Genomic DNA, 14,046 nt, shown 5'->3' on the forward strand with positions numbered 1-14,046 from the left:
GTATTCAATAGCCTGAATTGAAGGTATGGCAGTGAACCCAAAATAGGGTATAAGTAGCCATTTGTAAACTCCATTTGTAAACTGCACCAGATTGGGCAAATACATCATCTCTAATGACTCTTTGTTTATCCTGTAATGGTCCATCATCAGTAAGAAGATATTGCTTGTGTTCTGTTCATTTGCTCCAACTAATCTTGATTAGAACTTTTTCAAACTCATTATGAGGCTGTGATTGTGGTGGTTTAGATTACGTATTTGTGTGATTAGTTCATTGAATGACATACATTGTACCTAGATCTAAAGATTGTGACAATTCACCTTCTTTGGAATGTTTGTGTCACAGGTTCTGTTGAGCTGTGTGTGCCAGCTCCATACTCCTTTCTGTAAGCTTCTCCAAAGTGTTAACGAGTCTTAAAGATCCAGGATAGAATTGGTCGTCAGCATCCCATGCTTGTCATAGGAGTTGAGTAACAAGATCGGGTACTCAGGCTCGCTGACCTGGTTGACACGTGTCATCATATCCCAATTGTGTAGATCGATGCTCGTGATGATCACTGGATTGTCTGGTCCAGACTCTTAATATTTACAGATCGCCGCTATATAGCTGGAACATTGCCGAGTGTGGCGTTAAACAACAACCAAACCAGTCCAAAGTGTCAACATCTAGGAGCATTGTCTCGGTTTTAATTGTGTTCTCACATCAAACTGACATCCGGTGGTATTACTGATAATTTGTTGAGACATTAAACCATGTAATGGTGTTTCTGATTTATATGATAGGTTGATATATGTGTTGATTACATTTTTTATGGTCAACAAAGTATCTCCTCTGTTATAGTTTTGTTATTTTGCTAAAGAAGCATAAAAATGCTTTAGGGGAATAAAATGATTGATTTTTATTCATTTTCTTTCACTGAAAGAGTGAGTTAAAATTTAATGTTTCATTAGCATTGTTTCAGCCTTATAGCAACTCACTGAAACAGTCTACTCGACACATTGTTAGACCACAAATACACTCTTGGGCACGTGGTGGATGTGTCATTAAATCAGGGAGTTTTCATTATTGCTGTTAGCAAGAGATGGCATCATCATTTGGGCATCATCAATCTAGGATGTCATCATACGATGGTATTATCACAATAGGATGTCATCAGTGGAAGGCATCATCAGCTCAGGTTGTCATCAGTTCAAGATGTCATCAGTGGAAGGCATCAGATCAGGTTGTCATCAGATGTCATCAAGGCATAATCAGATCAGGTCATCAGTTAAAGATGTCATCAGTGGAAGGCATCATCAGATCAGGTTGTCATCAGTTCAAGATGTCATCAGTGGAAGGCATAATCAGATCAGGTCATCAGTTCAAGATGACATCGGTATAGTGTCACCAGTGGAAGGCATCATCAGATCAGGTTGTCATCAGTTCAAGATGTCATCAGTGGAAGGCATCTTCACATCAGGTTGTCATTAGTTCAAGATGTCATCTCTACGGTGTCATCAGTGGAAGGATTCATCAGATCAGGTTGTCACTGTACAGTGTCATCACTGGAGGACATCATCAGATCAGGTTGTCATCTGTACAGTGTCATCACTGGAGGACATCATCAGATCAGGTTGTCATCTGTACAGAGTCATCAGTGGAAGGCTTCATCAGTTCAGGTTGTCATCAGTTCAGGTTGTCATCAGTTCAGGTTGTCATCTGTACAGAGTCATCAGTGGAAGGCTTCATCAGTTCAGGTTGTCATTAGTTCAAGATGTCATCTCTACGGTGTCATCAGTGGAAGGATTCATCAGATCAGGTTGTCACTGTACAGTGTCATCACCGGAGGACATCATCAGACCAGGTTGTCACTGTACCAGTGTCATCACTGGAGGACATCATCAGATCAGGTTGTCATCTGTAGAGAGTCATCAGTGGAAGGCTTCATCAGTTCAGGTTGTCATCAGTTCAGGTTGTCATCTGTACAGAGTCATCAGTGGAAGGCTTCATCAGTTAAGGCTGTCATCAGATCAGGTTGTCATTGTACAGTTTCATTACTTGAGGGCGTCAGTTCAGGTTGTCATCAGTTCAAGATGTCATCAGTGGAGGGCATCATCAGATCAGGTTGTCATCTGTACAGAGTCATCAGTGGAAGGCTTCATCAGTTCAGGTTGTCATCAGTTCAAGATGTCATCAGTGTAAGGCATCATCAGTTCAGGTTGTCATCAGATCAGGTTGTCACCTGTACAGTGTCATCAGTGGAAGGCATCATCAGTTAAGGCTGTCATCAGATCAGGTTGTCACCTGTACAGTGTCATCACTGGAGGACATCATCAGATCAGGTTGTCATCTGTACAGTGTCATCAGTGGAAGGCTTCATCAGTTCAGGTTGTCATCTGTACAGAGTCATCAGTGGAAGGCTTCATCAGTTCAGGTTGTCATCAGTTCAGGTTGTCATTGTACAGTGTCATCAGTGGAAGGCATCATCAGTTAAGGCTGTCATCAGATCAGGTTATCATTGTACAGTGTCATTACTTGAGGGCATCAGTTCAGGTTGTCATCAGTTCAAGATGTCATCAGTGGAGGGCATCATCAGATCAGGTTGTCATCTGTACAGTGTCATCAGTGGAAGGCTTCATCAGTTCAGGTTGTCATCAGTTCAAGATGTCATCAGTGTAAGGCATCATCAGTTCAGGTTGTCATCAGATCAGGTTGTCACCTGTACAGTGTCATCAGTGGAAGGCATCATCAGTTAAGGCTGTCATCAGATCAGGTTGTCACCTGTACAGTGTCATCACTGGAGGACATCATCAGATCAGGTTGTCATCAGTTCAAGATGTCATCAGTGTAAGGCATCATCAGTTCAGGTTGTCATCAGATCAGGTTGTCACCTGTACAGTGTCATCAGTGGAAGGCATCATCAGTTCAGGCTGTCATCAGATCAGGTTGTCACCTGTACAGTGTCATCACTGGAGGACATCATCAGATCAGGTTGTCACCTGTACAGTGTCATCAGTGGAAGGCATCATCAGTTCAGGCTGTCATCAGATCAGGTTGTCATCTGTACAGTGTCATCAGTGGAAGGCTTCATCAGTTCAGGTTGTCATCAGATCAGGTTGTCATCAGATCAAGATGTCATCAGTGGAAGGCATCATCAGATCAGGTTGTCATCAGATCAAGATGTCATCTGTACAGTGTCATCAGTGACATAATCAGCACAGGGCATCAATCGTACTTGGTTTGAAAATACAGGGTGTCATTGGTAAAGGGGGAGGTGGGGTAGCCTAGTAGTTAAAGGGTTCGCACATCATGGCGAAGCCCCGGGATCGATTCCCCACATGGGTACAATGTGTGAAGCCCATTTCTGGTGTTCCACGCTGTGATATTGCTGGAATATTGCTAAAAGTGGCGTAAAAACTCGTTCACTCATTGTAAAGGCTGTGGACAGCACAGGGCGTCAACATTACTGGGGCTATCAATATAGGGGTCATCATTGGAGGTTGTCTTGATTCACCAAAAACATCCAAAAAACAAAAGCCCTTTTAACAAATTTATTCATGATTATGCATTTTCATCTATGTATTTTTGGTTGTATATAACATAATGTATAAATGAACATGACATAATCGGAAATATGGACAAGACACACACAACACTCGACAAAACAGTTTCTTCTCTACTTTGTAAAACATTTCATTTAACAAAACTGATGTTACACTCGGTCTGCTGTGGGTAGACCGACAGACGAAGAAACCAACAGCCATGCATACAAGTAGAGTTTTACATCTGAAGGTACATGGTGGTTCTAAAACGTCGACATGGTGTTTCTAAAACGTCGACATGGTGTTTCTAAAACGTCGACATGGTGTTTCTAAAACGTCGACATGGTGTTTCTAAAACGTCGACATGGTGTTTCTAAAACGTCGACATGGTGTTTCTAAAACGTCGACATGGTGTTTCTAAAACGTCGACATGGTGGTTCTATAACGTCGACATGGTGTTTCTAAAACGTCGACATGGTGTTTCTAAAACGTCGACATGGTGTTTCTAAAACTTCGACATGGTGTTTCTAAAACGTCGACATGGTGTTTCTAAAACTTCGACATGGTGTTTCTATAACGTCGACATGGTGTTTCTAAAACGTCGACATGGTGTTTCTATAACGTCGACATGGTGTTTCTAAAACGTCGACATGGTGTTTCTAAAACGTCGACATGGTGTTTCTATAACGTCGACATGGTGTTTCTATAACGTCGACATGGTGTTTCTAAAACGTCGTACTAATACACTAGTGTACGGACGTACTTCACATACACATCTCTTACATACTGGCTTAGTTCATAACTGATAGACAGACATCAACAGAAACAAACAACATACATATACGTAAGGAAATAGTTTTTAAGAAACCCTACCCCTCTGTGAAATTATGCATAAACAACAGGGTATAACAACAGTCATTGCATAGCTTTTATTAGAAAAGAAAACAATATGCCACTGCTTCTCAAGTCACCATTGTGAACACCCCTTAGACCAATTACATAAGATAGTATAAATAAACCTTACTTGGATAGGATGAATGTGCGTGCTAATTCTCTTCCTCTATTGTGTGGAATTATTTAATTATTAAAATATAACGGAATACGATGAAAAACGAGTACAAAAGCACGCTGACTAGTGTTTTGGTTACAACCTAAGGCTCGTTTGAAGTTATTGTAACTGAATAAAATTTAATAAAATAATTATGGGCAAACGATAAAAAATAAACATGAATGCGACATGAGGCAAGCTATGAAATATATTTGCGGTAGACTGAAAAAAGAGCCCAATTAACGCCATGAAATTGAAGCATTACACGTTACTGTAATTACTGCCAGATCCCATCTTATGATTCGTCGAACGTAAGACCTAACATATATCATATTTGGGATTACACTTTATCAGTAAAGTACACATTCTAGTACTTTTGGGATTCGAACCCACACTGTAAGAGTGAGCCACCTAATCGCCATTCAGCGATCTAGCTCAGTCAGCCACCGTGACATCTACAAAAATCAAAGCGTGACAACTGGTAGTCTGGATTGTTTATAAAGAGTTGTTTATGCTTAAGAGAAATTATGAAAACACTGTTATAGCCAGGGCGTAGGAACAGAGGGGCTTCCCCCCACCCACACCATACACTTTCAAGACGAAACCATATCTACCTTACCATAATTACAATTTCATTTTGATTTTCAATACTTTTCATAAATTAGCCCCTGCTCTGAAAACCGTTCACTACGCCCCTGATAGCAGAGACCGTGTCTCTGGTTATAGCAATCAAATAAAAACATTTTAACATATACATTGATTTCAACTGACGCCAGACTGCTTTCTTAATTGACGGTCACGCTGATTCCGCAAGCTCTAGTAAAAATGTTGACCGAATAGTGCTTAGATCCGGGTTGTCTCCCTTGTATTGATAACTCATCATAAATACCAATAGAAAGAAGCAGTTTGAGATTTAGCACAAATTCCTGAAGATCGAGAGATTATATTTTCTTCGTCTATCACTTAAACCAAATCCCTACAAACACCGCCCATGTAGATACCACATCCCATGATTTGCAGTAGTATATTTGCCTTTTTGTGAACTATGTTCACGGGATGTGTATGATGAAATATACAGGCCCCAGAGACTTAGAAAAGTTTAATTCAAAGTTCAGTAACGAAGGGACATTTATTCCATTCTTTATTGTGAGTCAGCCTCGATCTCGATCTCCCCTACGCCAGTGACGTCACATATTTGTTTGCTGTAGAAGTTGGCGATAATCTCTTTCCGGCCGAGTCGTCTAGCAGACGACATTTTAATAGTTTCCCTGTGTTCTTCACCAGGGGCGATATTCTTCCTGCAAAGTTGAAAAAAAGATCTGTTATTATGCATGGACAAAATTCATATTCAACTGAAAGATACTGACATATGATCTGAAATAACAGATTTTAAGTCATTTCAAACTGACGATATGCACACAGCATGTTTATATCACTCGCTGAGATGCCATCTGTCATCTGTACACAGAGATTAACACAACGTCCAGCATTTAACGTTTCTGTGGGAATTCCAGTTAAGATTTGGTCCCAATCATTCCACCTTTGTCGTAAGAGGCGACTTATGGTAGGTTAGAAACGTACCTCAAGGATGTGGGACGTAGCTAGCCTACTTCATAATATAGCAAGCACTGGACCATCTGATCCAGACTCAAATATATTCAGACAGGCGCCATATACCGGAAATATTGACGCGTTATACAACAAACACATGCGTCAAACACACCCTACAGTCGATTACAAAGGTACCCTTGTACAAAACAACCTCAGTGCTAAGACTGCCTCACGTCTATGTTAAGGTATGGTAGTTACGGTCACCTTAGCGCTAAGATCGATTTGTACAACAGCACCCTTGTAAATATGTCGTGAAAGTCTTGGTGACTCTCTCCATACATACTTTATTTTGATGCCGGATATTCGTGGCATCCCGGGCCCTTCAATGTTGATGACGCCGCCCGTCAGGGGAAGTGACAGCGTGTTGGCGATCTTCACGACGACGTCAAACGGCTTCCCCAGCTGGGCATGTCCCTCCGTCTGTGAACACAGATTGTTTAGCATACAATTGATCAATGAAAGCAAATGCCTGCACACTTCACCAGACAGAGTCAGTTTGAAGCAAACTCACCTATTTTGTATTATTGTCATTTGTGTGTTTACACTGAATGTTCAGTCACACAATCAGGCTGTCACACAGGGGCTTTAAACATACGCACAATGAGTGCATGTTGTAGACTTGGCGCAAATGTATTGCACCACTATGATTTAATCATTTGCCTAAAAGGTTTTAAAATATACACCAAAACAAAATCCCATGCGAACTAATTGAAGTTGTGTAAAATAACAAACCAGATGTCCTTTTCAACCCAATAATAGTATCGTTTCATCATCCAATTTTGTTCTCTCTAATCTGCCTCGATCAGTTATTAATATCCGCAGTTCCTTAAGGCCTCTTTGAATAAGAAAAGTATAAGGTAAACTAAAGCTTCTTTGAATGTTGCTTCCCACTGACCTTGACCTCTAGAAGAGGCTTGTCAACCCAGAAGACTTCTCGGGTAGCAAACTTCTGCCCCGTTTCCTTGACAATACCGCAGGCGTACACGTTGACGTGGGAGTCGGTGTCACAGCTGTTGATGTACTCGGTTGGGTTCAACTTGAGGCATACAGCGCTCTCTGTACGACAGAAACAACATTGAAGCATGCTGCTGTATTCTGTAGGTAACTGGTTGTTCAGTCGTCTTGAAACACTATCACTATTTTCTTTCAGCGGTATCGTGAGTGAGTGAGTTTAGTTTTATGCCGCTTTTAGCAATATTCCAGCAATACTACGGCGGTGGACACCAGAAATGGGCTTCACACATTACCCATGGGGGGAATCGAACAGGGTCTTCGGCGTGACGAGCGAACGCTTTAACCACTAGGCTACCCCACCGCCCCTAAAAGGTATTGTCATTTAATGTCAAGGCGATAATAGTTTAGGATAATTATGCGCAGAAAAGTAGATACAAGTAGCAAACCAGTACCATAGACTATGTTCCATTTAATGGGCTACTTAAGTTACAAAGGGGTCCAATTAGTATGTCTTACCCCCTGATGGTTCAATAACTATGGTGGGTGACGTCTCCTTGAGATCAACGGCCGACACGCCGGTGTAGTACGCGGCAACGGCGGCGATGTAGACGTCAATGACCCTGCTTTCCCTGGAATCGTTCTTCACTTTGAGTGTAGCAGTTATCTCCCCTGACTTCAGAGATTCCCCCATGAAGATGAATTCCATGTCCTCTTTGGTGGTCGGGGGAGTGATTGGCTTCCGGAAACACATCCCCTGAGCCCGAACTATAGCCTCTTTCTGATCTCGACTTCCTGCGGAAATTAAAGGAGAGCGAAAGATGCTGACGCTTCTATCAATGTCCATATGACCGAACCTTGAGCTGCAATCCCACTACCGATGTCTTTAGATTCCACGGTTACCCAAGAACGAGAACGATTCGAAATAGCCCCACACAGATATTTGTGTGACTAAGTTATGTCTATATAACCTAGCCTTGTTCAAGCACGACATCCTGCCAAAAGTGTCCATATTGTGAATCCATTGCAGCACACTAGCACTCAAGGCACACTTTCATCATAACTTCCCCGAACACCATTTAAACCGTTGGTGCATAATTCTTTAGATACGTTTACAAATAGCCTGGCCGAATCTTGTTTAAATGTTACCCTACGGTATGTATGACATGTTACCAGCCGCCTGCATGCTCATATATAATGTTACCCATCACCCGTAAGCTTGTTCAAAATGTTACCCTCCATCTGATTTATGTTTTAAATGTTACCTACCAGCTGCAACCTGTAGGGGATATTAACTACCAAATGTATATTTGTATATAATGTTACCCACCCATTTTATGTTTGAATACATGTCACCCACTGTATGTATGACTGTATTAGAAGCTACCCACCGACCGCATGCTCATGAAATGTTACCTTCCGTTTGTAAGATGTTACCCATCGTCTGCATGCATGTTTGTATTACATGTTACCCACTGTCTGTCTCATGTTTAGACAACGTCTGGGCGGTCGTACTGTCTGAATGCTTAAATAATTGCTACGCACCATCAGCATGTTTGTAGGAATCGGTGATATCTTCTCTAGAGATTGTCCCGGCAGCCTTGGTACTGATACATCTGCCAACGATGTTGCTGTCCGCTTTGAAGGCGCTCATGTTGCCGTCACTGTCAACGGTCCAGTGAAGCCGGTCGCCGTTCACCTCGGCGAAGATGAACTTGGCATCATAACCTAGATACACATCTCCGTCTTTGATTGCCTTCACCGACGCCGGCCCACAAGTAAACACGCCTGGGGAATGATGAAGACACACTGAACATTAATTTATTTGTCACAACTAATCACAAACATTCTTACTAAAACCATGAAAACAATTTAATAAGTTTCATTCGGAAATAACTTATTTTATACATATTTATTTATTCATTGTTCAGCATACATAGTGTCAAATCACCTAAATCGTATTATCTCTGTTGCTTTTGTTGTTTAACTCTGCGATATCCTAGCTATATGAAGGCAGTCTGTAAATAATCGACCCTGGACCTGACAATATAGTGACTGCCGTTACGAGCGTCGATCTACGCAGTGGGGATACCATGACATGCTTCAACCAAGTCGGCGAGCCTGATCGCGTTATTCGCCCGTAGCGACAAGAATGGGTTGCTAATGGCCGCCCGATCTCTGGTGTAGTGGTCGAGATGATGAACATATAATCCTCCTTACATCAATCCTCGATAATACAGTATTCATTAATTATGGAGTATTTATAAAAGATGCTCTTCAAAATATGTATTTTTACATGCTTAATGTATTATTTGATTTAAGATTTTCACTGTATATCTCCTTTAAGTCCCTGCGTCGGAGGATTATGTGATAGGTTGATGTTAGAGAGATGGATAGGATACACGTGACCATCAAGGCTGAGTTCACATGATGGAAGACGTACCTTCATTGCACTCTTGAGGGGTAGGGTCAAACGCTTGCCAGCCATCGTGGCCAGATGGAAGATCAGGACGCTTGAACCAGGCCTCGTTCCAGACATGGAAGTCCCTGGTAATTGATACGGCTCATAAGAGACTGGTTACTACAAACGCGAAATTGTATGGAATGAACCAGCAAGAAAGTCTACCACTTTTAGATCCCGTTAGTCGCATCTGACGACAAGGAGTGAGTGAGTGAGTCTGGTGTTACGCCGCTTTTAGCAATATTCCAGCAATATCACATCGGAGGACACTAAAAATGGGCTCTTAGGACAAGGAAGGTCTTTTGACAAGCATGGGTTGCTGAATTCTAACCCGGATCTTCAATTCTTCTACGAATTTTCACGGTTCTGTGTTTGTTGTTGTGCCACTTTCAGGAGTATCTCAGCTACTTCTTGTAATCGATTCAAATATAGATCTTATACTGATATATACACAAAGAACTTAGTTAAGCACTCCTGACATATCTCACGATTGAATGAGCCCAGATCTTAACCCTTCGGAGCATATATGGGACATGATTGGTCGTCGTGTGCAACAAAGGGATCCTCCTGTACAGAACTTGGCCCAATTGGAAGCTGCTTTACACGAGGAATGGAGGCTGACAGAGTGTATGAGGAGGAGAGTGCTGGCTGCCATACAGTCACATGGAGGTTACACTCGGTATTCACCTTGAATCGTGTAAGACACGCAAAATGACATTTTGAATGTTCACATTCACCAATAAGTTCAACATCAAACATCCTAGGGCCATTCTTGTATACAGACATGATTTTGTATGAAAATCAGTGTTTTTTTAAATGCGCAATTGTCATCATAAAATGAACATGGATTCCCATCATTTTGTCGTTTTTTTATGAGTCAAAGGATCATACGGGTCAGAAAAACTCGTGTTTTTCGATCGTGGTCACCACTAGAAGTTGTATGTACGTGTTTAAAACCTATCACTGCAAAAATACAGGGATGCTTAATTATGTTCTTTGTGTACATATTTTACGAAACTCGACTGAGACAGGCAGTTAGTTTAGATTCTGTCAATGAGACAGGACTGCATTTTGTTAGAAGCAATATTCCAGCAATATCACAACAGGAAACCAGAAAAAGGCTTCATACATTGTGTCCACGTGGGGAATCGGACCGGGGTCTACGATCTAACGTTTTAACCTCTGGGCTACCCCCACAACCCTTGTGGTGATTGAAGGTGTAATGGTGGTGATTGGAGTGGAATACGTCCACTTAAAGTTATCAAACACTCACCAGATGGCGTCGTTCATTGTTTTCCGGGGTCTGCCTTCTGGTGTCCAATGGAAGTTGACGGTGCTGCTGAAATCACTGTCATGCGCAGAGCGGAAACACGACACACATCGAACAGGAATGCCAAGAGCTCTTAATACTGAAGACAGACGAAATATTACCAAATCATGCTAGTTGAAATTATATAGAACAGCTGTTTTAACATACATAATATTTATTGAAATAGGACACCGAAACAACTTCACCCGTTTGCCTGACTTAACTTTTTAAGTGAGTGAGTTTAGTTTTACGCCGCACTCAGCAATATTCCAGCTATATGGTGGCGGTCTGTAAATAATCGAGTCTGGAAGACAATCCAGTGATTAACAGCATGAGTATCGATCTACGCAATGGGGATACAATGACATGTGTCAACAAAGTCAGCGAGGCTGACCACCCGATCCCGTTAGTCGCCTCTTACGACAAGCATGAAGACCCATTCTAACCATTAACGACGTAGCAGTAACAACGCGTTAGTTCCAAGCAAGGTTCTAATAGCATAGATAGATAAACAGACAAACTGAAAGATAGATACTCTTCAGTATATTTTGGACGGTTATTCGTTACTGGAATAATAATCAATTATGCCAATGCCTAAGGCCATACGGCTAGACTTACGCGTTGTCTCCACGGCAGCGAATGTCCAGCACTGTCCATACTTAACACCCTTCCTTTTCTTGAGGAACTCTTCCAAGATGGCTGCACTTCCGTTCCATGCGTATGGAGCCACGCCGTCGTCGTACTTTCCAGACCAGTTGCCATTCAGCACGCCGCCGTCACGCTCGTTGTTGTTGATCTGGACATGAACATAATATCATATCGTAGAAGTATACCAGCACACCTTCACAATTATATACATGTACCAGCATACCAGTACACCTTTACAATTATATACCAGTATACCAGTACATTGACAGTTCCATGTGCGAAGCCAGTTACCCATTTGCCCGCTACCACCTGTGAGTAATAACACCTGCCCCTTTAGAAAAACCACCTGACTGTAAATAATGACACATGCCCCTTTACACGTGGCCCTGACTGTAAATAATGACTTGTATACACCTATAGACAAGGCCCTGGCTGCAAATAATGACACATATATATATCTATATATCTTTAGACATGACCCTGACTGTAAATAATGATACCTAATACTTCACGCATAGCCCTGACAAAGAGTAATGACACCTACCACTTTACACATAGCCCTGACAATGAGTAACGGGTTATTTCTGGCCTGGTCGCCCAGTTCCGATTTCTCCATCAAGGCTAGGGCGGCGATGAGACATACGTCATCAAACTGCAAAAGGATACATTAGTATATAATTACTGATGTATCACACGGGAATGTGGCATGTGATGCCCACTTGAACGTCAGTCAGCGTACTTTACCCAAGATTTTGGGATCATGTATTTAAAAATTGATGAAATGTTTTATACAGATGTATGTCCATTATTCATAACCCTTTTAAGGACGTCTTCAAGTACATGGACCTGTTTATCCTGCTGGACCGTGTCCACAAAGCGATATCAACGGTAGAAATTGCGACAGTAGAACTAAGATCAGTCTGTCGAGCAGGACCCAGAAAATGGTCCGTGCCAGAAATTTGTCATCTGCACGTGCATGGTATATATTCGATTGAACTCTATTTTAGCAGAGATTTATCCGATGGTAGATGATACAGTACAACCAGAAATTATTGAGAATTTAAAGATTGTAATTTTTTTATTTCTTTTCACTCATTACTCACGTATTAAATGTGAATATTAGCAGAACATAACTCCAGATTCAAAGACAGGTGAACAGTTAGTATTTTGTCAAGTCACCATGGGCAGCAATGCAGGCTTCAATGCGACGGGGCATACTACTGATCAAAGAAGTTAGAAAGTCGTGGTCCATGCTGTCCCAATATCGGACCACCTCTTCTTTCATTTCAACAATATTTGTCAGATTTTTCTTATTGACACTTTCCTTCATAAGTCCCTAAACATTTTCTATTGGATTTAGGTCAGGGCTATAGCTTGGCCAATCTAATAATGTCATATATTGGGTCCGAAACCAGGCCTGTGAATGCTTTGAAAGATGTTTTGGGTCGTTGTCCTGCTGGAAAATCCCAAACTTTCCATAGAACACGTGAGCAGATGGAAGTAAATGTCCCTCGAGAATATCTGTGTACCGCTCACTGTTCTTATTCCCTTCAAATACACAGAGGGGCGTTGCCCCTAACACAGATATGCCACCCCACACGTTAAATTTCGGACTGTACTTTGGGCGCTGATACAAAGGTTTTTCAGTTTGTTTGGTCCAGAACTTCAGTGTATTAGGAAACAGCCACACAGAACTTTCATCTGAGAAAATCACATTGTCACAGTTAAAATTTCTATGCTGTAAGCACCAGTTAAACCTTCGCTCCTTCTGTTCAGGTTTCATGATCGGTGATAGAATTCCTCGACTTTTCTGCTAACCCATTGCATGCAGCTCAGTTCTAATTGTCTCCTTACAGACAGCTACAGTTCCTCTATCAATCATATCCAGCCTTAAGTTTTCTAAACTCCTTCGTTTGTTTTTAGAAACAAGAATACCAAGCCGCCTCCTGCCACCGACAGTCAATTTTCTGGGCCTACCTGCGCCTCCCTGGTGCTCAAATGCCATATCCATTTGCAATATTTTTCAAAACACGATAAACAGTGGACAAAGGGATGCCTGTTCTACTTGAAATCACTTTAGCTGATCTGATGTCCTTGTTATAATACTCTAAAATCAACTTCCTCTTCTCTAAATCATCCATACTGAGGATCACTGAAAATGTCGTCTGCTAGCAAGTAAACAAAGGGGGATAACTCTTCACAAACTAATGAAAAAAAGATTAACGGAGTTGTCTCTCTTGAATGAAACCAAGCACTTGATGGCTGGTCAAGGTTGTTTATATTAGAAATCCAATTAAACATATTCCTAAAATTCTCAATAACTTCTGGTCATACTATATGTGGACTCACCTGGCCGAAGTTCCACGGTCTGACGCAGTACTTGCCAACTGTCCCCAACCAGATCCGACCAGTTTCCCGGAGCACGTGCTCCTGACGTTGAGTCTCGTCTGGCAGAAACACGCTGTCCGCTACACATACAAACACATCAGTTAGTTCCAT

The 14,046-nt window shown here is 41.7% G+C and overlaps 1 protein-coding gene across 2 annotated transcripts in view; it reads right to left on the reverse strand.

Annotated features, from left to right (window-relative positions):
• Positions 1-3,514: 3,514 nt before the first annotated feature.
• Positions 3,515-14,046, reverse strand: part of LOC124272062 (hemocyte protein-glutamine gamma-glutamyltransferase-like) — a 43,264-nt gene continuing 32,732 nt past the window's right edge. For both annotated transcript variants that reach the window (XM_046707205.1, XM_046707211.1), the window contains 10 exons: positions 13,897-14,015; positions 12,092-12,199; positions 11,518-11,695; positions 10,864-10,999; positions 9,573-9,676; positions 8,675-8,917; positions 7,649-7,924; positions 7,074-7,234; positions 6,462-6,598; positions 3,515-5,865 (listed from right to left, as the gene is read on the reverse strand). In XM_046707205.1, the coding sequence (XP_046563161.1) occupies positions 5,709-5,865; positions 6,462-6,598; positions 7,074-7,234; positions 7,649-7,924; positions 8,675-8,917; positions 9,573-9,676; positions 10,864-10,999; positions 11,518-11,695; positions 12,092-12,199; positions 13,897-14,015 (1,619 nt within the window). In that variant the 3' untranslated portion in view covers positions 3,515-5,708. The remainder of the gene's footprint in view (positions 5,866-6,461; positions 6,599-7,073; positions 7,235-7,648; positions 7,925-8,674; positions 8,918-9,572; positions 9,677-10,863; positions 11,000-11,517; positions 11,696-12,091; positions 12,200-13,896; positions 14,016-14,046) is intronic.

This window comes from Haliotis rubra, unplaced genomic scaffold (genome assembly GCF_003918875.1).
Source record: "Haliotis rubra isolate DU_JTF1 unplaced genomic scaffold, ASM391887v1 Scf103, whole genome shotgun sequence".
NCBI classification, from domain to species: domain Eukaryota; kingdom Metazoa; phylum Mollusca; class Gastropoda; order Lepetellida; family Haliotidae; genus Haliotis; species Haliotis rubra.